This window comes from Strongylocentrotus purpuratus, unplaced genomic scaffold, assembly GCF_000002235.5.
Source record: "Strongylocentrotus purpuratus isolate Spur 01 unplaced genomic scaffold, Spur_5.0 spur5_scaffold_11, whole genome shotgun sequence".
In the NCBI taxonomy this organism is placed as follows: Eukaryota; Metazoa; Echinodermata; class Echinoidea; order Camarodonta; family Strongylocentrotidae; genus Strongylocentrotus; species Strongylocentrotus purpuratus.
This window is the reverse complement of record NW_022145596.1, coordinates 32,852,456-32,875,534: the sequence shown is the minus strand read 5'-3', so window position 1 is coordinate 32,875,534 and position 23,079 is coordinate 32,852,456. Positions and strand designations below refer to the sequence as shown.

The 23,079-nt window shown below is 36.2% G+C and overlaps 1 protein-coding gene across 1 annotated transcript; it reads right to left on the bottom strand.

Annotated features, from left to right (window-relative positions):
• Positions 1-4,920: 4,920 nt before the first annotated feature.
• LOC762707 (ubiquitin-conjugating enzyme E2 A) lies at positions 4,921-21,153 on the bottom strand. The gene is made up of 6 exons (XM_030981213.1): positions 20,920-21,153; positions 17,806-17,886; positions 17,179-17,204; positions 16,797-16,886; positions 11,009-11,097; positions 4,921-9,729 (listed from the first exon to the last, which is right to left on the bottom strand). Exons 1-6 carry the CDS (start codon positions 20,961-20,963, stop codon positions 9,595-9,597), a joined length of 465 nt encoding a protein of 154 aa, XP_030837073.1. The 5' UTR covers positions 20,964-21,153; the 3' UTR covers positions 4,921-9,594.
• Between the last annotated feature and the right edge of the window lie 1,926 nt (positions 21,154-23,079).

Here is a 23,079-nt window from a genome sequence, read left to right as displayed (position 1 = left end):
CTTGAATGGACAGACATACATCGACAAGATCTACACACCGTGGCATACGAATACAGAATGGACTGACACATAGTATTGCATATTGAACCACACTACGTATTTATTTATCTCTGTGAATTTTGCTGTTACACCTCTTCAGAAAAAAACCCAATGTCAACTGTGTACACGCAGGTATAGTCTTTGGTGTCTTGATAGGGGTATGTGGTTATGAATGAAAACAGCCTCTGTGGCCATTTGTGAATAGAACACATAAACAACAAACAAATAACGATTAAACTTTGAACAATATTTCTGTTCATTATAAAGCATAATGAATACGTACATACTATGCTTTTTTTTACCTCAAAGAAACAGGCATAGTATCCATAGATGGATATTGGCTGGCGGCTCATTAACATACAGATACAAAAAACATAAACAGTATCACTATGATCCATGGAGTAACAATACTGCTTTGTAAGTTTGTGAAGAAATCGGAAACATAACGGCATTGCATCGTTTCAAATTAGGGCATTATTTACTTCTATTTAATCTCAGTCTTATAATAGTAATAATAATAATAATAATAATAATAATAATAATAATAATAAAAAATAATACTAATACAAATAATAATGCTAATACTAATAGGTTCCTTTTATCTCGCATTTCAAGACAGGGTAAATTCACACTGCGCTTTACATGAAACAAACTTCTTTAAACATTTCAAACTTATGTCTTCATGCATCAATCAACATACTTTAAATGAATACAAAACAAAGTGCATCTTAAATAAAACAAAAATAAATAAATAGTTAACAATACAGAAAAGATGTAGCTGCTGCAAGCTTAACAACAAACTAATGTATACCAGTCAGTCCTGATATCAGTATTAGTGTAACAATAGTCATATAGTGGGAGCATGAAGTTGAACAATTCATTATTATACATAATTATATATGTTTGTTTGAATAATACTTGTTATAAAGATAGTAGTATGGTACTCTCTGTCACGAATTATTATGTATACTGTTGTATCACATTCATTTTCTATTCTGTTTTAGAATTGGCTTTCACCGTGTGAATGCGGCTAACAATAAACACAATTACAATAATGATGAGGATTATTATTATCATCATCATAATTATTATTATTATTAATATTATAATTGTTATCATTATTATTATTACTATTATTATCATCATTATGACTTATTAAGTAAGCAAATATCATTCCCAAAAACCTGGGGGGATGATTGTACATGCCACCCCCCCCCCCCCCCCACCTTGTGAGGTGGGGGGGATGCATCGCCCTCATCCCCCCCCCCCCCCGTTGTCTACGCCCCTGACTCACATCATTGGAGATTCTAGATAACTCTTTAATCAATGTTTCAGTGAATAAGAACTTACACTTTAAAAAATTCAAAAACTTAACCTGTTGACGCCGCTGCCGTCAACGGAAAAGCGGCGCCTATTTCCAAGTATCAAGTATTTTGTCTAAATATATGTTTTGATAAATATTCTTACTAGTATTTTGAAGTTGCAAAAGAACTTTGCCACTAATTCTTAAAATATCTTCCTTATTATGTGGGGGGGGGGGGGGCTATCAAAGATTCACTTTTGTTTGTTTAGGCATGTTCCATTTTGTCAAATTTGGAATAATAATGTGCCCATGACATCTGGGCGAAAAACGTATGTAAATGTATTGAAATCAATTTCCTAGTAATCATGGCACAATCAGCATAAATACGATCTAACAATATTATCAAATAATAATAATAATAGCATACGGTACTTATAGCGCATATCACAATATGTCTCTATGCGCTGTAGGAAAGAGTAAAAAGGAAAGGTGGATAGATTAACATAAGAGAAATAATAATTAAGATATGCTCAACATACTAGGCTGTATAGAGGAGGTGCTAGGTTGGATGAAGTTAGTGCAATTAAGTTTAAATGATGGAGATATAGTTATTTTTCCAAGGCTCAATGGAGGGGGTGCTAGGCTGTATATAGGAGGTACTAGGTTGGATGAAGTTCGAACAAGTTTAGATGATGGAGATAGATGGAGTTAATATTTCTAAGGCTCAATGGAGGGGGTGCTAGGCTGTATAGAGGAGGTGCTAGGTTGGATGAAGTTCGAGCAAGTTTAAATGATGGAGATAGATGGAGTTAATATTTCTAAGGCTTAATATGGAGGGGGTGCTAGGCTGTATAGAGGAGGTGCTAGGTTGGATGAAGTTCGAGCAAGTTTAAATGATGGAGATAGATGGAGTTAATATTTCTAAGGCTCAATGGAGGGGGTGCTAGGCTGTATAGAGGAGGTGCTAGGTTGGATGAAGTTCGAGCAAGTTTAGATGATGGAGATAGATGGAGTTAATATTTCTATTGCTCAATATAATTAATGGAGGGGGTGCTATCAAGCTAGGATATATATGGAGTTACTAATATATGAGCGAGAACAATTAATGACTGAAGTTCTTCAAAATGAGACATATATATATATAGGTAGGTAGGTAGGTAGGTAGGTATATGTAGGTATATAGGTAGGTATATATATATAGTCGGGGTGTAGGTACGGCCGTACGTACAACGAAAATAGATTATAGAGGCGACAACGTTAACATATATACCCGCTAAATGGTAAGGGTAGAGTAGGCGTGGAGAGTTCGTAGCGAGTTCGTGACGTCATATACTCATGTTTATTCATGAGGCCGCAATACCGGTACCTTGGCACCTTAGTACGCTACCCATCTTCTGCCACATGCACATTAGCCTGTCTTGAAGACAATCAGAAATCCATCCTATACTCGTTTTATTTGGGTCGAATGACTTTGGAAAAATGTCATTCTAATCACTTTTTTATTTAAAAAATCGCATTTCTAAAATAATTTGAAGGATTAGTGTACATACTTCAAACTCCTAATTCAAACAAGCACATTTTTATTTCTCTAGAAAATATATAATATCCTCGAAGCCAGGCTAAATGCACATGCATGATTCCATTTAATTATTTGGCGTAAATATTCATAATTGAATGAGACACGCCCTTAAGACTAAAACAACAACAACAATTTAGCTAGCTTACTTATACTATACTCTCCGCAAAATAAAAATAAATCATAGGCCTACGATCATTTAAATTGATTTATTATTCATGTCTCAAATATATTTTTTTTAAAGTAATAATGAACTGATATATAACCAAGCGAAAATGGGGGAACAGGTCGCCATGCGCAGTACAGAATAGTTGATATTCCAAATGTTTGTACCCCCCCTTCCTCATCAGATCTCTTCCTCTTCCTTCCCGTCTCTCTCTCTCTCTCTCTCTCTCTCTCTCTCTCTTTCTCTCTCTTTCTCTCTCTCTCTTTCCGACTCTCTCTCTCTCTCTCTCTTTCTATATCTCTCTCTCTTTCTCTCTCTTTCTCTCTCTCTCTTTCCGACTCTCTCTCTCTCTCTCTCTTTCTATATCTCTCTCATTCTCTTACCGTCAGTCACTGCTTACTTTCTACTTTCTGCTATTTGCTTTCCAGAGTCCATAAAATCAAGCTTTTGATCATTAGACCCTTTTCTATACATAAAGGCTATAGCCTTTAAAATGTATAATCTGCAACAAAGAATAAAGATCAACAATAATAGAATTTATTGTATGCTAAATATAGTTCAGTAATTAAAAGAATAATAATCAAAATTTGGGAGATCATATGCTAAATAGTTTCCTATATTATAGTATAAAAGAATAAAAATTCAACATTAGTCGAAAGTAGTATGCCATATAGTGTTCCTCATACAATATACATTTTATGTATACATTATTTTCTGCATCTTAAACAAATCCTCATATTCTTTCATGATGGGAGTAGTGAAGTTGCACTTTTGATTTTCCCTAAGAAATACAAGATGACCAACTTAAAAAAAACCTTTGTTATTGTGAAATGTGTTTTCATTTGTATCCAATCAGTATATGAGTCGTTTAATTGAAGTGAAAGTTGATGTACTGCCTCCATCTCGACTGGAGAATGCTATTCATACAAGTCTTCTCTTATTAGTATTTGTTTTCTACATAATTTCACCTCTATCATTTGAAGTTTGTATAATGTGTAATGGTTGGTATTATGATATTGTTACTATTTGCACTACCCTCCATCTCCTTGTTCTGTCCCCACTCGATTCTTCTTCTTCTTCCTCCTCCTCCTCTTCTCATTTTTCCTCTTCTTCTACTTGATCTTCCTCTTCTTCTTCCCTCTTCATTTTCTTCTTAATATTACAATCTTACCATCCTCTTCTTTTTCTTTCTTTACTCTACATCATCATCATCATGTTCTTCTTCACTTTTCTTCATCTCTTCATCATTTACTATCATCTACCATCATCTTTTACTACTTTCATCAACTATCTCATCCTCACACAGATATATTCAACATTGTGATAATAAAATCATCTCTAGCCTTCAGTTATTAGATAGTGTAGTTAATTGATTTCAGATATTTTACTTGCCCTTTGATAAATATTTGAAAATGTTTGTCAATATGTAAACCATTGAAACATTGTCTGAATACAACGTTATTGACTAAGAATATTGTACATGTATATTGTTTGGTGGTTATTGTAAAAACATTACTGGTATTTAAATTGTACATAGACCTGTTGAATAATGTATTCAAATTTTATGCAAGTTTCTCTCCAGAATATCTGGTTACTATCTAGTTAACATGCAATACATAATGGCATCTCGTTAGATGAAATCCATGTTGCATACATATGTTGATACGTCATGCAAGCTTCGAGTCGTCAAGGGAAACATTTCTTCAAGAATTATGCATGAAATTAGTAAACAGGTAGTAAACAGGTATAATTAAACCCCATTCAGTGAAAAGTCATTGGCATACAGTAGGTTTCCAAGCATACATGCTAACATCCAATTCACAGCTGACACAGTACTTTGAAATGTTTTGAAAGAAACAGTTTTATTAAAGAAGCACAGGTTGATTAGCCTGTAGTTCTATCTACCTGTACAACCACTTAGTATCATAAATACAAATATAATGCTCACAATCATATGGACTGAATGTACGTATGCTCCACTACGTTGCACAGGGGTTCTCTCACTGCACCATGTGCTATAAACAGTGTTATATGACCTATGCTGGGCATACAACAACGACAACCAAAACACAGACATATAAAGCATTCTTCATCATACATATAACAATATTGTAAGGCATATACATGTATAACACTTTTTTTTATAAATGCTCTACACAGTAGTGTCCTCCACACAATATATACCATGTACAATATAAAAATTTCCCTTTTATTTTTATCTTCGCAAGATATCAGCGATATAAGACAAATTATAGTAAAGCAACTTCTATGCGTTCATTTGAGATGATGTACGTCTTTCTTTACTGGGAGTAAATCTAGATTGTTTTATCTGGTGTGGTAGGAAACCCCTCTAATAAGGACACAAAACTGAAAGTTAGTTACAAGGACTAATAAATGGCACACACACAAGAGCAGCAATCTTAATGATCCGATGAACAAGTTATATTTGTTCTAAGTAGATTTCATTGAGTCCAATATTTTGATTGCAAGTCATGGTGCTACCATATCTATCTTACAATAAAAAGTGCAATTGAGTGAATTGGAACTTATCCTTTGATTAGTATATTGATACTTGGCTTAAGGTAAGTATTTGGGTTTAGAGTTGACTAACTTTAATAAGTAAAATACTTTGCTGTGGTCTGGATTAGACTTAATGTATTTTAAGTTAAAGTAAATGCTCCCTAAGATACCGACTTAATTTCAAGTAATGAACTGAACACCAACCCAGATCAGTTAGTCTGTAACTCACATGGGTTCTAAAGCCAAGTAAATTCCCTTATCACATCTAGCTCAACATAAACACTCTCATATTGTCTAACATTTGTTCACCATGATTGCAATGTAATTCAGTAAAATGTGCAAACAAAAATTATCTCGTGAAAATAAATTGGCGCAAATTCCTCAAAAAGATTCCAAGCTTTGGCAAGTGGAGCATAAGAGAGAACTTGCCTTCAAAACTATACCAACTCATTGAAAGCTTTTAATTACATACATAAGGAAGCTAGGGGTCATAACTGAATGTACATGTAAAAGGGGCATGCAAGAATCACACCATGCTCAAACACACAACAATAGTCTGGGTAAATAATCTCCATACTAAATGTACTACTTTGCAGACAGCCTGAAGTTGCTTGATTTATGCATAAATCAACTCTACAACATCAGAAAATAACAATATGAAGAGTTTAAAGAAAAGCTAGTACCGAGTATTTACTGTAATAAATGAGATATTTTTTCTTCATTTGGTTATACACTACGTCTCTAATGAAAAAAATATGGTTAAAACTGTTTCATGTTATTGATGTCCATAATAGACAAAATAGTTAGTGCCCCTGGGAGATTACAAGATCATACAACTTGAGAAACCAATCATCTTGTGGTACATGTGGAGAATCAACTCTGCTTTTTGTAAATTTAATTATAAGCATAATGAAATAAATTGAACTGTAACAGTTAGAATATGATCAGAGCAAATACTTCAAATATCTTTTGATTAGAAAATAGTTGCATGTTAAGTGAAATATATTTCAAAGGAGGAGAATTTGAATTTCATTGTGCATGCATACTACCTCTAAACTTTGAAAAGCTAACCTGCTTACAATAATTACATGATACAGAGTTACAGTGTGTAGTGAACAATGCCTTGGTTATAACATCTATTTTGAAATACATGTACTTTAATGGAGCCAGTATATGTGGACGATCTCACAAATGAACTTGCCAATCCCAAAATTTACCAGATGATATGAACAATATATCCACAGATAATGAATGGGATTATTAGAAGAATAAGTCTCATTACCGGTAAGACATACTTTGCTTCATACTCTACAAAACATATTTTCAGTTTGAATCAATTTAAAACAAACTCATCTTGGTTAACAATAAAGCAGTAGTCTTGATTCACATAGTGCTTAATACTAACACTTCTCATTGCAGCAATATCCTTTTAATCCAGTCATCAGATTCATACACGCACACAAGGTGTGCACCATCTCCAATCCTGGGAAATATGATCACTGAGACACCAGATAAGATCACAATGACGTTCAGCATCCTACCAGTTCCAATTTCTATTAGAAGCATATGGAGAATAATTACAACAAACCTGGGATTAAAACCCACATTTAATACCAGCCAAAGTCTATTAAATTAACCATTAGACTACAACCACTATTCTGCTTCTAATCCCTTGTACGGCAGCATTTGTGACCTGTCACCGGACAGAGAGATAATTCAAAGCACAAAACTCATTCTGTGACTGTACATTATTTGTTAGTTTTTAACAGTTTTATTTTAGGAATGCCCAACAAGTAGTCTTTTTTGCCTTCTGCTGAAGAACAATGACAGAGCAAAAGAAAGTTTTAGTAATATAATTCTATGGCAAAACAAAAATCAAAGACATTTTCTTACATTTATTGAAATTGCAAACTGTCAGCATGAGCTAAAACTCCAAGACCTAATGCAGTCACAATTGACAGGGTAATGTAGATACTTGTTTCCCTTCATCAACTCTTTTAACTACTCTATATACCTTCTTGAAAAAATATTAGTTTCAAATCTACTAAATTTCATATGAATGAAACATAATAAACATGATCACAAACAGTTTCACAAAATCAGTAACCGAAAGGGCAAAAAAAGACTAAAATGGCCTCTTAGGGGTCAAATAGAATTAAGGTTAGTATTGAAACTGCCTCAGTTTCTTGAATGGCTTTGAAAATGTGTAGCAGGTAAATATTACTGAAGTACCTAATGTGATCCAGAAAACATGTCTTTCTTTTTCCATTTGGTAACTTGTAAACATGGATCTTTTGATTGTACAAATGCTAGCTGTGCTATATACATTTTTTGTATTGATAATATAAAGGATATACAGATTTGATTCTATCTACAATGTGTCATGTGAGATTGCTCCACTTTGAAATCAGGTAGGTAAAAGATAGGAAATCTTCCTCTTACATAGAAATAAAACTAGTAAAGCTTTATAGCAAATTGTTCTTTCTAACTTTTTGCTTGCATGATCATGATGTTCCAACCAAGTAACTGCTGGTAAGAAGAAACAAAAACTCCTTTCCTTGATAGCTATTACTTCTCAAGACCAGCAATAACTTGTATTCAAATTATAATTTTTTTTAAAATTTGTTCTTGTTCACAAAGTACATGCTGGATTAGAAGATGCACATTTGAGAAAGAAGAATTTCTTTCATCGTCAACCTTTAGCTAAATGTTTTACAATCTCTTCTCCTGCCAGCTTAAAGATTTTCCTACAAGGAGATCATCTATCAATGTTTATACATCTTAAACTGTCATCCCTTTTTGTTGTAAAGGTAATATTTCTCTTTGATTATAACATATAAAAGACATAAATTTTATCAGCAATAAACAGTTTTGTATCAATCAAAAGCAGTAGGTAATATCATTCCCTATAGCCAATTTGAAAATTGTAATGTTTTTATTATGATTATACCTGGGTACACAAACCGCTTTTGTACTATTCCTTCAAGGCTGACTTTATAACACTATTGTAAACAATGAGTGTAGAATACCATTGTAAACTTCCAAACAATACCAGCTGCCACCTAGCACATCTAACTTAGCAAAAAGCATTTACTCTATTTTACCGTTCACTTATAGCCTTTATTAGTAAATGCTAGTTTTTATCTATTCCACCTGCTAGTTCTTTGTTGAATTTGTTTGAGGCTGCAAGCACAGGATTAGGGTTGCTAAGCCTTTACTAGTATTATATAGATATGATGTATTCCATTGGCTTGGCTATTTTGAGAAGGAATTTCATGACACTATTACATGCAACATCACAGAGGAAAGATGTACAACCTAAATAGATCATAAACAGGCTCGGCCTTACTCGTCTTTGTTTGCAAGCCGACCAACTCTTTTAAGTTTTGCACAAACAAACATGACTGGGCCAAACTACAATTTTAAACTGGGTTTTAAGTAGTGAAGATTTCATTAATGTTTGATTATATGTTTGTATCAATGACAAAAGAACTATATGTTCTTCCTCTATTAAACACATCATAACAAAATAAATGAATGAACTATAATATGAAGTATGGGAGATAAATCCTAATTTGGGTTGATACCTTTGAAGGAAGATATACACATTCTTAGAACACTTTTCAACACTGACCTTTTATATCTATGTAAAAGAACAGTAGAAAAACAATCAAAGGTGTATGCGATTCCTTCTCATAAGTACCATACCAAGTAAGACTATTTATGGGCTGAAGTCAGTCATTTGCGCTATACAGGACTTAGCCATCATTACCTATTGGCTAATATATATTCTAACGATGAGAAATGATGTAACTTTAGCCATCCATGGACATGAATAATACCACAAAGCAGGTTGAAACTGGAAATGGAGGTACTCTCCAGCATAGCATGTGAATTCTTTTCTTCTAAAATGAACATCGTTAACATGACTCTGTCATTGTCATTGTTAAGATTTCTACAATGACTTGATCTTCTCCTGTAACCCTTATATCATGAATTGGTATCTATCCAGCTAGTTTCAACAATAGCAGACACCTTCTTTTCATATTCTCTTCTGTTCTCTTGGTATAGCTGTGCAGCTTGGCTGTTTGCTGGGCTGTTAGGGTTCGGTTCATCCAGTAGAGACTAAAAATAAGATACAAAGTTTTATTAGCAAAATAACATCAGTTTCATATTAAAATATTGGAAGCATTGATCATAGCTGTAAAAGAACTGAATTATCATATTAATACTCAGAGTGGTCCAAAAGGGGTTTAAACATCGAACAGCGACAGGTTTGAATTTAATTGTACAGGTTTAAAAATCTTAAAAGGTTTGAATTTCAATTGAACAGGTTTGAAAATCAAATTCAGGTAAATATTCATTCTCAACCAAATATATTCATAAAATTCTAGTCTTAACATGTTTGAAAATGCATCAAAATGTGGCTCAGATTGCAACAGGGTACAAGGCCTTAGAGCCCTCAAGCAAGCCATGGATCCCAGCCACAAGTGACTTTGTGTTTAGCAAACATCAACTCATACTCCTTCATGTTCCTATTTTACATGTTTTACTTTTTTGTATGGACCACCTGCAATACTACAACTTTAAGTATGGTTTACACACAAAAACAAGCTAAATGATTGTATGGCAAAAGCCGCGGAGGGGGTCAAGTGGCAATGTAGCACCAAGAAGGAGGGCATAGGAGGTCCAAGATATTCATACAGGTTAAAAACATTCACAATAACATTCCCTGAGTACTTGATTTGCATGTATAGACATCCAAGCTTTGATGACTTAAAGCAAAATGTGTCCTACATTTTTGCACAGCTCAATGCTGTTAACCCTACTAATCAACTCACTAGGTGAAAGTAGGCCCGAATTCACAAAGGAGGTGTAGACCCTCATTCACATAACCAATGGTCTAAAATTAGCCCAAAATAAACATGACACAGTCAGAGGTCCAATATTAGACGCGCGCAAGGTAAGGTACACTTAATTTTAGACCAAATGAGAGTTTAAAACAATGGGTTGAATTTAAACCTCCTTTGCGAATTCGGGCCTATGAATGTGTTTTGACACATACACTCTAGGAAAGTGTGCTGGGGGGTGTTTCATAAAGCTGTTCGTAAAGTTACGCACGACTTAACGAACGACTTGTATATGAAAAGCCAAATGGGATGCTCAATCGTTATTGATTATTATTTATTAAGTTGAACTGTGCAGATGTAGATTAACATTCTTATCATAACAACCATTTTTAATGCAAAGTATATTTTTTGCCATAATTTAATTGAGGTTATTGGAAATATCAGAAAAAACTTTGGGCATCCTATCTGGCACTTCATATACAAGTCGTTCGTAAAGTCATTTGTAACTTTACGAACTCTTTATGAAACACCCCCCTGGGGGTAAGATGGTTTACCTGTATTGATGTAAGAATTGCTGATACATCATATGTAGGACTCCATCTATTCTGTAGAATATCCAAGCAGATTCCTCCATCAGCATATACTGTGGAATACAAGATGAGTAGAATTAGAATGATTGCTCAAAGAGTGGGATCACATGTTGCAATTCATAGTGACACACATTCTAAAATATTGCATCATGTAGAATTCTGGGTCCATACCTTTACTTTCTGGATGTAATGTGATGCATGAAAATAATCTATTATCAGGGGAAAAGCTTGTTATGTCTCAAATAATCAGCATTTTTTTTTGTATCTTACTTTCTTTTTCCACGTCATTTCATCCAATATTATGAAACACCCAGCGATCAGGTACCATTTATATCATACATTTTGATATTGTCCATATTCGTCTTTATTTTTGACCCAAATTAAACATAACGATATGTGTATTAAATTTCTTGTAGGGTAATTGATAATTATTTTCTTAATGTCATATTGACAGATATAACATGACAACATATACCTTGTACTGTGTGCTTTTTTTTTAAATGAAACCCAAATTTCTCATTTTGCTTTTATTTCCTTTTTATCTTTCCTGCCCATTCTGGCTAATTATGGATATTTTTCTCATTCAAGGTTTAGTCCGGCAGCCAAACCCGGATTTGGGGCCTAACCTTGTTTTGGTGAATATTCTAAGTTTTTTTTTTAATGGATTCTGATTGTCTAGGTATCCACTGTGAACAAGCAAAAAACTGGAGCTCTGTCAGCCTTGAGCAATTTGAGATATAAGCAAAAACAAAATGGCCGCCAAAATGGCGTTTTCTGCTCTAAAAATATGTGAAAATGTATACTTTGTCATGTTTTATTTCTACATTTAGAACCCTTTTCCGATTTCTTTTACCAGATATGATATATATGATCCATATTTTGATAATTCTAAACGTGGTTTTAGATGGCAGAGCAATTTATACATTTATACAGGGTGATTCATAAAAAAGTGTACAAGAGATTGGCTGTTTGCGATTTCTACTTCGATAACAAGCAATCAATGTATACACACTCTGGCAACATATTTGTGATGTATATAATCTGCATTTTAATTGAAGCTAATTGATGTCGCCTATCATCATATCGCCTTTAGCAATTTGTGATTATAAGCAAAAACAAAAGGGCCGCCAAAATGACGTTTTCTGCTTTAAGAATATGTGAAAATGTATACTTTGTCATGTTTTATTGCTGCATTAAGAACGCTTTTCTGATTCTATTTAACCAGATATGATATATATGATATATATTTTGATAATTCTAAACGTGGTTTTAGATGGCAGAGCAATTTATACATTTATACAGGGTGATTCATAAAAAAAGTGTACAAGAGATTGGCTGTTTGCGATTTTTACTTCGATAACAAGCAATCAATGTATTGTATACACATATACGCTTCATTTTAATTAAATCTAATTGATGTAGCATATCATCTCAAAGCAAATGTATTTGTAGAGATACCCTGTTGAACATACACACACACATCTATGATGAACTGCTACGATTCAAGAAGTGTGCAGCTGTAGAGGCAGGGAAAAACACTGAACTGACAGCACTATCAAGTGCTGAAGATGGTCTTGTTCAGATCATAGTTGACAACTTCCCGTGCAGTTCTCATGACCCAGCCAGATACAAGCCTGTACCATGATGATCAGCAAGAGATTTCACAACTGAAGAAGGCTGAGATGTCTAGAGATATTGACTACAAGCTTGACATCATGAGATACAATAGTCCAAGAAAACCAGATATGCCACCTGTCAAGAACCAAGTTCCACCACTTAGTGTTCTCGCTCATATGGTTTCTAGACAGAGACCTAATGACTGTGACCGCAGGTTCTTGACAGATGTTGTGCAGCGTGATAACTGTCCTGAATTCAATGGATATAATACGCATTTATGTCGCAATCAAGGGGAAGCCACACAACCGAAAAATAAAGCAGCGTATCTATCGTTGATTGATATGCCACCAGCACATCCAGACACAATAATGACAGCCATGAGCAAATCACAGCAGTTAAACAGAGAAAACTGGTCAATGTTTCACTGTCTTCACTGCAGATCAACAACTGTACAGGGTTGCAGTAGAGGTACAACCTGATCAAACCAGTACTGATAATGATGCTCTATGTACGGGCTGAACGAGAACTAAAGTGATTGGCCTCTACACCTGGAGGCAGTGAGGCTTATGATGCTTTGCGTCGGGACATGTAAACTACGCGCGATATCGGTTATTCTACCTTCAACGCATGGAAGCCCTACCAGGAGATGCACTCCAGTACTCCATGAAAAGGTCTCATGTGATGAGACACACTCAAGGCTTATGGAATGGCATATGGAGCGACATGGGCATGGTAATGCTGGTGTGATTGGCATCACTCTAAATCCAGAAACTCTCAAGACCTGCATGGGCCCTTAGCTTGCACATATGTATCAGACTTGTGGAAGACGTTCCAACTCTGACAGACAAGTCGGCTAGTTCTAAAACAGTGCACAAAGAAGAGGCTCCAGCAAGGATATCTGCAGACCATGGTGACAGAGACTGGTTGTGCAGAAAACTGGATGTGAGCATCGATCCAATGGACCCAAAGAAGCACCCAGCGAACATTGTCAATGTGGTCAATGGACAGATCGCTCCTGAATCAGTGAATGTTGACAGAGTAGTTGAAACTGGTGCTCAGTAAATGGGTGAATTTGAACGGAAATTGCCTGGAGGTTTCTACGACACAATTTCAAAGAAAGTTCAAACCATGGCTGTCATGAAGAAATCAATTGTCAGAATTGACGTAGGCGATTCCAAGGTATATGATACCAAGTTGATATACTCTCGCGTGATAGGTCTACAAGCAAGTTCCAGAGATGTTGAATTTCATGATGTAATGTCATGCGAGCTGTCGCCAGTTCCTACAGCTCTGTTTGATGAGTCTGGAGATATGCATATCTCGAAGTCCAAGGCCGCTTTGAAGAACCAGAGACAAAGGTTGAAATATCAGCTAGACACGCGACACTTGAAGAAACGTGTAGAGTGATCGATGGATGTGCTCTCCTTTGGATTCCTAATTGGCCTTCATCATCACCAACACGACAACCAACAGTGATGGACTTTGTATCGAAATTCAAAGGCGAGATTGAAGAGAGACTAAAATCCGGTGATGTGTACTTGGTATTTGACAGGTCAATGATTACAGTACCAAGTGTACAACCAGGATATCGAGAGGCAATGATGGTTGCAGAGTTTTCCAACTGAGTCCAACTTCACCCCTTCCGTCTCAGAAACTGACTCTGACAGTCACAGAGAACAAGAAACAGTTGATTAACATCATTTGTCAACATCTGAAAGGTGATGCAGGTTTCATCATAAAACACAAGCTTGTGATCACCAGCCAAGATGACACTCCTGTTCAACTAGGTCCAGGTGGTGTTCCGCGATATGGCCACATCTCATGAGGAGACGGATGTGATTATTGTGCAGCAGGCTATCATGCTTGCAGATGAACGATGATCCATCAGGGTGCGTGCAGACGACACAGATGTCTATGTTCTTCTGCTTCATATTTCTACCAAAAGCAAGGCCTTCAGTCACCCTTGATAATGGAGTCGCCCATCAGAGACAGATCTGTAATCGATATACATGCCACAGTGGACAGACACAGAAACATCATCCCTTTTATGTTAGCAGGTCACCCATTGACAGGTTGTGATACTGTTGGTGCACATTTTGGAGTTGGCAAAGGAACTTTGCTAAAAGTGCTGAGGCAGAAAAATGGGTTATCATCGCCATCGATTGGAGACATACATGCAGATATGGCCGACGTGATGAAAGATGCAACAGCGCTCATAACATCATGATATGGACAACCCAAGGCTACGACACTGTCAGATGCCCGACTGAATGTGTGGACTACACGGGTCGGGAAAGCAGGAGCTATCACACTCCAAATCTTGCTGCAATGCCACCAACAACTGAAGCTTTCAAAGATAATGTTAAACGTGCCCATCTTCAAACATGGATTTGGAAGAGTGCTCCGGAATTGAATCCATGGACATTGGATCCCACTGCATTTGGTTACATGAAAGACGAAGCAACAAAGTCACTCATCCCGGTAACTATTCCACCAAATGTGAAACTTGCACCTGCAAACATACTAAGACTTATACGTTGCAATTGTGCAAGTGACAACCCATGCAAATCATCAGGATGTGGATGCAACAAAGCCAAATTAGCTTGCACAATGTTCTGTGCGTGCCATGCATCCGTGCGATGTCTAAATGATCAGACTCTGGCAGCAAAAAAATGTAAATCAAAATGACAGTGATGCGTGAGCTCAGTTCAGCAAAGGAAGAAAAGGCGTATCCTTAAAAGAATTGCGTACAAGATGAATTGTGAAGGTAAAATTCCTAATATCGCTATAAAATGGTTACACATTCATGAAAGAAGAGTGATCAAATTATTATTATTTTTCACGAAATGGTATCTTAGGAATTCAAACCTATTGTGAAAACAAATATTTATTACTATAGACTATTGATAGATATTGTGTGATAAACTAACATTGCCGCCATTTTTAATATGTAAATGAGCAAACGTACAACAGCCTAAAGTCAAATATCCAAATCAATTCATCTCTGATTCATGAAGTACCAGTATACTACTCTGCCAATTTCCGTAATGTATAATACTTATGGCAAATGTTGCTTAAAATTTATCATTTTGGTGGCCATTTTGTTTTTTCCCATTATCTAAATTAGTAATTATTGACAAATGAGTATGACATAAGTATTTGGTACACTTAGGTATTCTAAGAATTAAAAACATAAGATAGAAGGAAATGAGTATAATACTATTTTATTGTGATTCTAAACTTAACAGCTGGCATTTATCCGCCATTTTGAATATGCAAATTAGCAACAATTACAATGGAAAATATGCTAATTAGGTCATCTATGGTCATCTATGTTCACGTATGGTCATCAGGAATGTGTTGACAATGGTCTTCATGAATTATAAGCACACCATTCTGCCAATATTCTGTAATGTATTATGAAATAATTCAAATTTGACTGAAAATAGGCTATTTTGGCGGCCATTTTGTTTTTGGCCATATCTTAAATTGCTCAACACTGACAAAGCTCCAGTTTTCTGTTTGGTCATCTGCAATGCCTACGGAAACAGAATCCATCAAGAAAAAAACTTATTTCAACAAAACGAGGTGTAGCTCAGTGGCTGCCGGACTAGTTGCATGAAACGTTGAAAGGTGATCACTTATCTTTGCTACATGTCTTTACCTGTTGCTTCACTTCTGTTGTGAAAACTACTTTTGACATCAGTCATTCACTTAAAACCTTCTTTTAACTCATTCAGACAATTTCATAACATATTTGGTAAAATGATTTGTCTAGTAATTGATGGGAATATTTGTTTTCCTTTTTTAGAGAAAAACATTTTATTTTTTTAAATGTTATTTTAAGATTTTTCACCATGAATAGATCCTTACCTATCAATTGTAATTGGAAACATGAGATAGCGTCATAATATGGCATTCCAGGAAAATGTTATAGGCTGTGGTCTACCTTCAAGGTCATACATGTAGGTTTATCCAATAATTAGAAAACAAATGAAATATATTTTGGAAACCCCTTTGACTTTGAATGTGCAGTACTTTTAGCACATTCTATTACATTCAAACCTTAATAAAAAAGTCCAATAACAAACTAGATGAAAGCTCTATCTCACATTCAACAAAGACTAAGGCTTACCATTAGGGTGAAACATCTTTGATACAAAGCGTACTGTAGGTGGTTTGTTGGGGTACTCTTCTGTAAACTCAATGGTTAGCTTGAACGTTCCTGCAAAAACAAAATGATGACATAAAATAAAATTTGAAGCACCTCAAATGATTTCAATGAAACAAGATGAATATACCATTAGGAGGGAGAAGAGAAAGTACTTTTAACAATTGATTCAAATTCAAGCAAACAAATATGACTAGATGAATATGGATTATTGAGGGTTAGTCTAATAGTAAAATTATCAAGATTACCACTTCATTTTGTTGGTTTATCTGCTATGTGGCTCTTCTAAAGCTAGATGTTTTTACTATATTCAGCAAGAACCGTAACAATAGAGAATTCAACTTACCATCTTCAAATGGGGTGTCACGTGGCCTATACAAAAATGGGAAACAAAAAACAATATATAATTTAGAACCCAAATACAAAATTCTGTTATTTATAAATGTAATAATACTCAACAACCTGACCAAAAAATATGAATATTTAAACTTCATTGCACTGAAGTGAAAGAAAACAAATGTTCATGAACAAATAGAACATGTTTATTTTGAGGGTGGGCCATCATGGTGAATTCAACACAGTTTGGGTGTTTACCCAATATCAGGTGTTGTCAATCACCAGGATTAGCCATCAGTTTTATGACCAATATGCATTATGTAATGTTTTGCATTCCCTCACCCGAAGACTCAGTAAGAGACTAGGGGGGGGGGGGATTTCTTGATAGGACTCTGGGTTTGATGTGTGCGAGACTTGTACACCCATTAATGGTATTTCCCCCCAAGTCTGGTGTCAGCAAATTATAGCCTTCTCCACATGGAAACTGACTACTGGTACCCACAGGCCACTCCCTTTAATGTAGCAAAATAACTCTTCGTGTACGATGATATACCTAATTACTGATGGGTCTCCTCTTCTAGTGTGACTTAAATAAACTCCATGTGTTGTGAGATTTTGAAGGCCAGATATAACTCACCCAAATATAAGAGCGTTCCATAACATGATGTTGTTTTCTGAAGGTGCACCACTCACACCAGCTGGTGGATCTTCTTGTAATCTGGGATGAAATTAAGAAAAATCACAATTATATTTTGTTAATATACCGGTATATTGGATGACCATAACATGTCTTGGATTACTAATAAATGCAATCAGAACAACAGCAAAAACACAAATCTGCAAAATCTTATGTGCATGTACAGGTGTATATTTGACTTAAAAATAAAACAGATTAACAAATTGAAGTTTTCTCAATTTGAAAAAGCCTATGAATTAGGAAATAATATGGTTGCAGGGCCCTCAGGGAGAACAGAACAGTATCAATAGTGATGAGGCAACCTTTGGTAAAGTTAAACAAGTCCTTTTCAGGACTACACACACTCAAGAAAGATTACAGATAGTCCTTTTCAGGACTCCCCAATCTTCCCTCTCTCTCACATGGTGCAACCGCAAGCCTACTGTACAAGTCATATTATTGTTATAATTATTATTTTAGAACACAATATCTAGGTACAAATATCAATGGAGATATATACAATATGGTTCTACTACTATTTCTTACATGTAAATGTAGTTGTTATTGTGCAAGATATTCAACATTTGACATTTCCTGTTGCATGAACAATGAAAATATCTCAATGGAGTAAAAGAATCCAACAAAGTTATCAAGCAATGCGATTCCACATACATGTACAGTACCTAATTTTTAATCGTTTCTATATTGATTATTTGAATTTAAACGACTTAAATTCTATTATAAACGACTGATGTGGAAGACTAGTCAACCACCCTTTCGGCAAAACCGGGGGGGGGGGGGGGGGGGGGGGGGGGCTTTGGACAAATGGTCGCGTTCGGACTCCCAACGCACCCTTTCGGCACAATCAGGGGGGCTTTGGACTAGGCTTGAGTCATCACGGGTTTTGCCGAACCCGGGTTTGACTTGAAAATTTCGGGCGGGGACCGGGTACTCGAAATTTTCACCACTGCACTGACACTAAAAATCGTGTGCATGCAGCGGCGGGAGTTAGACTAAGTTGCTGTTCTAATAATGCGACGGAAAAGACAGTTAGTGCTTTCAAAACAATAAAATATTCAATTCAATTAAAATTAAAATGCTTTAAAAATACGTAGTTGTCATGCAGTAGACTGTAGAGGGAAGTATGCAGCACAGAGAGAAAAAAGCGCGGGCCTGAGATCATGTGATATTCATGTGCCTATTACGTGATAATTTTTTTCCTCTCTGCGAGCTGCCGCATTCTGTCTATAGTCTACTGCGCTGCATGACAACTACCTCTCATTTCAAAATGATGGCTAGCTGAACTCGATATCGAGTACATAGCTCATGAAGTATCATTATTTCTGTAAGATATTATGAATATCTATAGTATTATTTGTCAAAGCAAATAATATTTTACGGTAATTTTGTTGAATTGGAGTCCCTTAAAGTCTTACATGGTTTTTTAATTGGTTTGATGCTTAATGTTCCGATCAGCTCGGATGGCGATGTAGGGATTTATGTAAACAAAACTTGACTTGTAACTTCAGCTTGCCGTTATACATGCATTTTTAGAACGAACGAAAGGCACTTCGATGTTACTTCAAGTATTATTTTCCTTCATCAAAATATCAAGGGTAAACCATTATGTTGTGGATATATTTTGACAATTAAATTAATGTCTATTATAAGTATTACGATTTAATTGTAATAGTCTGAGCAACATTTTAGTCTCGTGTATGGTACTCTTGCTCATTCTTCGGTGGGTCATATTTCAACTTCCTTTTCTGAACGCACTCGGTACCACGAAGTGTGATTCCTTTCTTGCAGCCTCAATTTCAGAGCGATAAAAACACGTACCGTCAACTGCAACAATATCCATATATTTCTTAAGCATATTTAGTTTGTGAATTGCATATTTTTAGTTCTTTATTTCAAAATATCAGTGTGAATTTTAATTTTGAAAAACCAAAAACTCGATTATTCCAACCCGGGTTTCGGCGCGACAGTCGGGGACCAGGCAGGGAACTGATTAGACTCAGGCCTACTTGTGACGAATGGTCGCGTTCAAGTTAACGTGACGCAACACGACGCACCATTTCGATATAAGCCACCAAGACTAACTCGGCTCAATCTATCTGTGACCGAGAATAGTGAATCATGACTCACTGATTTGCGGTTTGTCACACTCATCTGCTCATAATCAGTAGGGGTGCCGGTCTAAGGAGGAGGATTGTCCGCATAAATGAGGATATCCTTGTAAACGCGGACAAATTGAATCCTAAAAAATAAGGATCGTCTGCATTTTGGCGGACGTTTTTTTTTCATCGGCGCTCTGCGGGTTTCGGGTTCCCAAACTGCGCGCTGGCGATGCGGAAAAACGGATTCCCCATGATAAAATAACCCCAGTTCACCGTCTACTTTCATGGGTTGTCCAATCTTCCCGAGGATCTTTCGCTCATAACGTGGGAGTCTCTGTACAAAGTCAATGTAAAATGCATCAAGAAAATCATCAGGGAATCCATTTTTCGCATCGCCAACGCACGGATCACAATATGTAACATCTGCGAAAATGCTGACAAATCACGGACGAGCGCCCCTAAGTACTGCAGAGACGCCAAGTTCAAAGATAAGCAATGCGTGACATTTTCATGACCGCTCGCGAGGGTAACACACGTTTAAGATAAGGTAGGCCTACAGCGTTTTTTCAAAATCTAGCACGCACGTCGTGCGCGAGACTGTTTCCAGACCCTCGAAATGCGTGACACTTGGTAGCTCTGTCTGGTACTGTCCTGATTGGCTGATAATCACATTTATAATCATCACAACCATCATTCAAATTTAGAAAAGATATTTGATCTAATTTTCTCAACATCGTCAAAAATCATACTTCAAAACATGAAGACACAAATTAAACTAGAGATTTCATATGAATTAGATGACTTTATAAAGTTAATTAAACTTGGCTCTCCGCCTTTCCTTACACTGCAACAGAGTACATTATGCATAGTCATAACACCAGACATATACACACCGACATGATCATGACAGGTGAAGTGAATGGTCATCATTCATTGACTGATTCTCTGCACTCACTTTTTAAAATCTCTCATGAGCCGCCTTCTCGCCGGTGTCGACATTTTATGATATATGTGCAAGATATCCAATAAATATATATACAAAAGTACAATCTACCACTCCTCAAAAGCTTGATTTCATCGTCGTTACGTCCGCATCAGTGATGATTTTTATTGCATATCCACAATTAGATCTACAACTGCACTGCACTAGCACTGCAACAATTGCACTGTGTTTTCCCCATACGATGATGATATGATCTCATCGCATTGAGACATAAAGGAAACCATTCCCACAATGCAAGAATTTGCTGAACAGCCCCATCTGCGTTTACATTTTATTTTTATTTTTTCCTCGTTTTTGATCGAGCGGCTCGGTCTGAGCAGCCAACGACTACCACTGCTACCAGGTGCTCAGTGACCCCCCCCCCCCTGCCCCCTCCCCCCACACACACTTTTTCAAATACCCCAAATATGCCCCTTTTTACATAGGAAAGGTGCCCCCTATTACTTTGACAAGTGCCCTATTAATTTGTAAAAATGCCCCTTCCCTATCTCAGTGATAAGTGCCCCTTTTATTTTTGACAAATGCCCCTTTTTCCTATCTAATAAATGCTCTTTTCCTACTCATAAGTGCCCCTTCCCCTTTTCATAATTACCCTTTTTCAACTCTGATAAGTGCCCTGTTAATTTTAAGATGTGCCTATTTTTCTTTTTAATACTGGATCTAGGGCCACTTCCCCCTTCTCATAAAAGTCCCCTTTCATGTCCGATAAATGCCCCTATCAAAATCTGATCAGTGCCCCTGTTCTGTCAACTAATGCACATTTTCCATTAATAAAAGTGCCTCTTTTTCATGTCCGCGATAAATGCCCCTTTTCATATCTGGTCATGCAGTGCCCCTTTTAAGGTGCAATAAGCGCCCCTTTTCACAGTCTGAAATTTCTGTTTCAATATAAGTGCCCCTTTTCCTTTCTAATAAGGGACCGGTCCCCTCCTCATAAATGCCCCTTTTCACCTCTTATAAATGTCCCTATCAAAGCCTGATGGGTGCCCCTTTCAGTCGACAAAAGCCCATTTCCCATTCTCATTAGTGCCTATTTTTAAATCCCAGGCGAATACCTCTTTTTTAAGGTGTAAGAAGTGCCCCACTTTCACCTTAGATAATTACCCTTTGTACCTTGACACGTGCTCTTTTTCTTGTCTGATAAGTGTCTTAACCCTTTCGATAAGTTTCGCCTTTTCCTCTCATCATTAAACGCGCCCCTATAATTTCAAGCGAGTCAAAGCAACTTCCCCCAAAGCTCGCTCGCATTTGAATATGATATAATCATGTGACTGTCTTGTCAAAAGTCTTTTCAGCCTTCCATTATGAGAATGTGCGCATTAACTCCATTAGGATTAGTTAATTCCTCTTGATAATATGTAAATTTTTTGCACTACGATCTCACAAATCTTACAATATTTCCTTGCTAGCTTAATTCGCTCGCTCACAAATGAATTTCCAGACCATCACGCCCAACTGCAGAGTATGATGCTTAAGTAATATATTGTATGGTGTATAAAGAGAAACAAGTATTGAGATCATCCCTTATATAATTACAATGTAGGGGTATATACCAATGTCTAAACAAATTTCCCACTGTAGACTGTAGGTGCCCCCCCCCCCCCATTTTGGAAGTCGCCCCGTCGCCCCGCCGCCCTGATTACCAACCATGCCATGCTATACTGCATTGTATTGATACAAATAAAATATTATGCTCTATAATTACTTCTTGAATTATTTTCAGGCATTTGACCGTAAATCATCATATTTGGTTATGAACATTATCGCATTGTTTGGTCAGGGCGCAGCCCAGTGGAAAAGGGCCACACAATGTGAGCTGTGGAGTCCCACGAGGAACCATACTTATTTGTTTTATTTATAGATGATTTTCAATATTCTTCTGAAAGAATTTTTTATTTTGTTTGAAGATGATTCTTTCATATGTTTTACATTACAGCGTGGATTCATGCTAATAAATTGTTTTTTTTTTTTTTTTTTAATCTTTACTAAAATGTTTGTCATAAATCAATAAGGTGTTGCCTAGTGACATTTATTTTAATGGCGTTTTGATAGAGTAGCATCAACTAAATTCCTGGGTCTTCATAAGTATTGATAAACAATTGTATTGGAGAA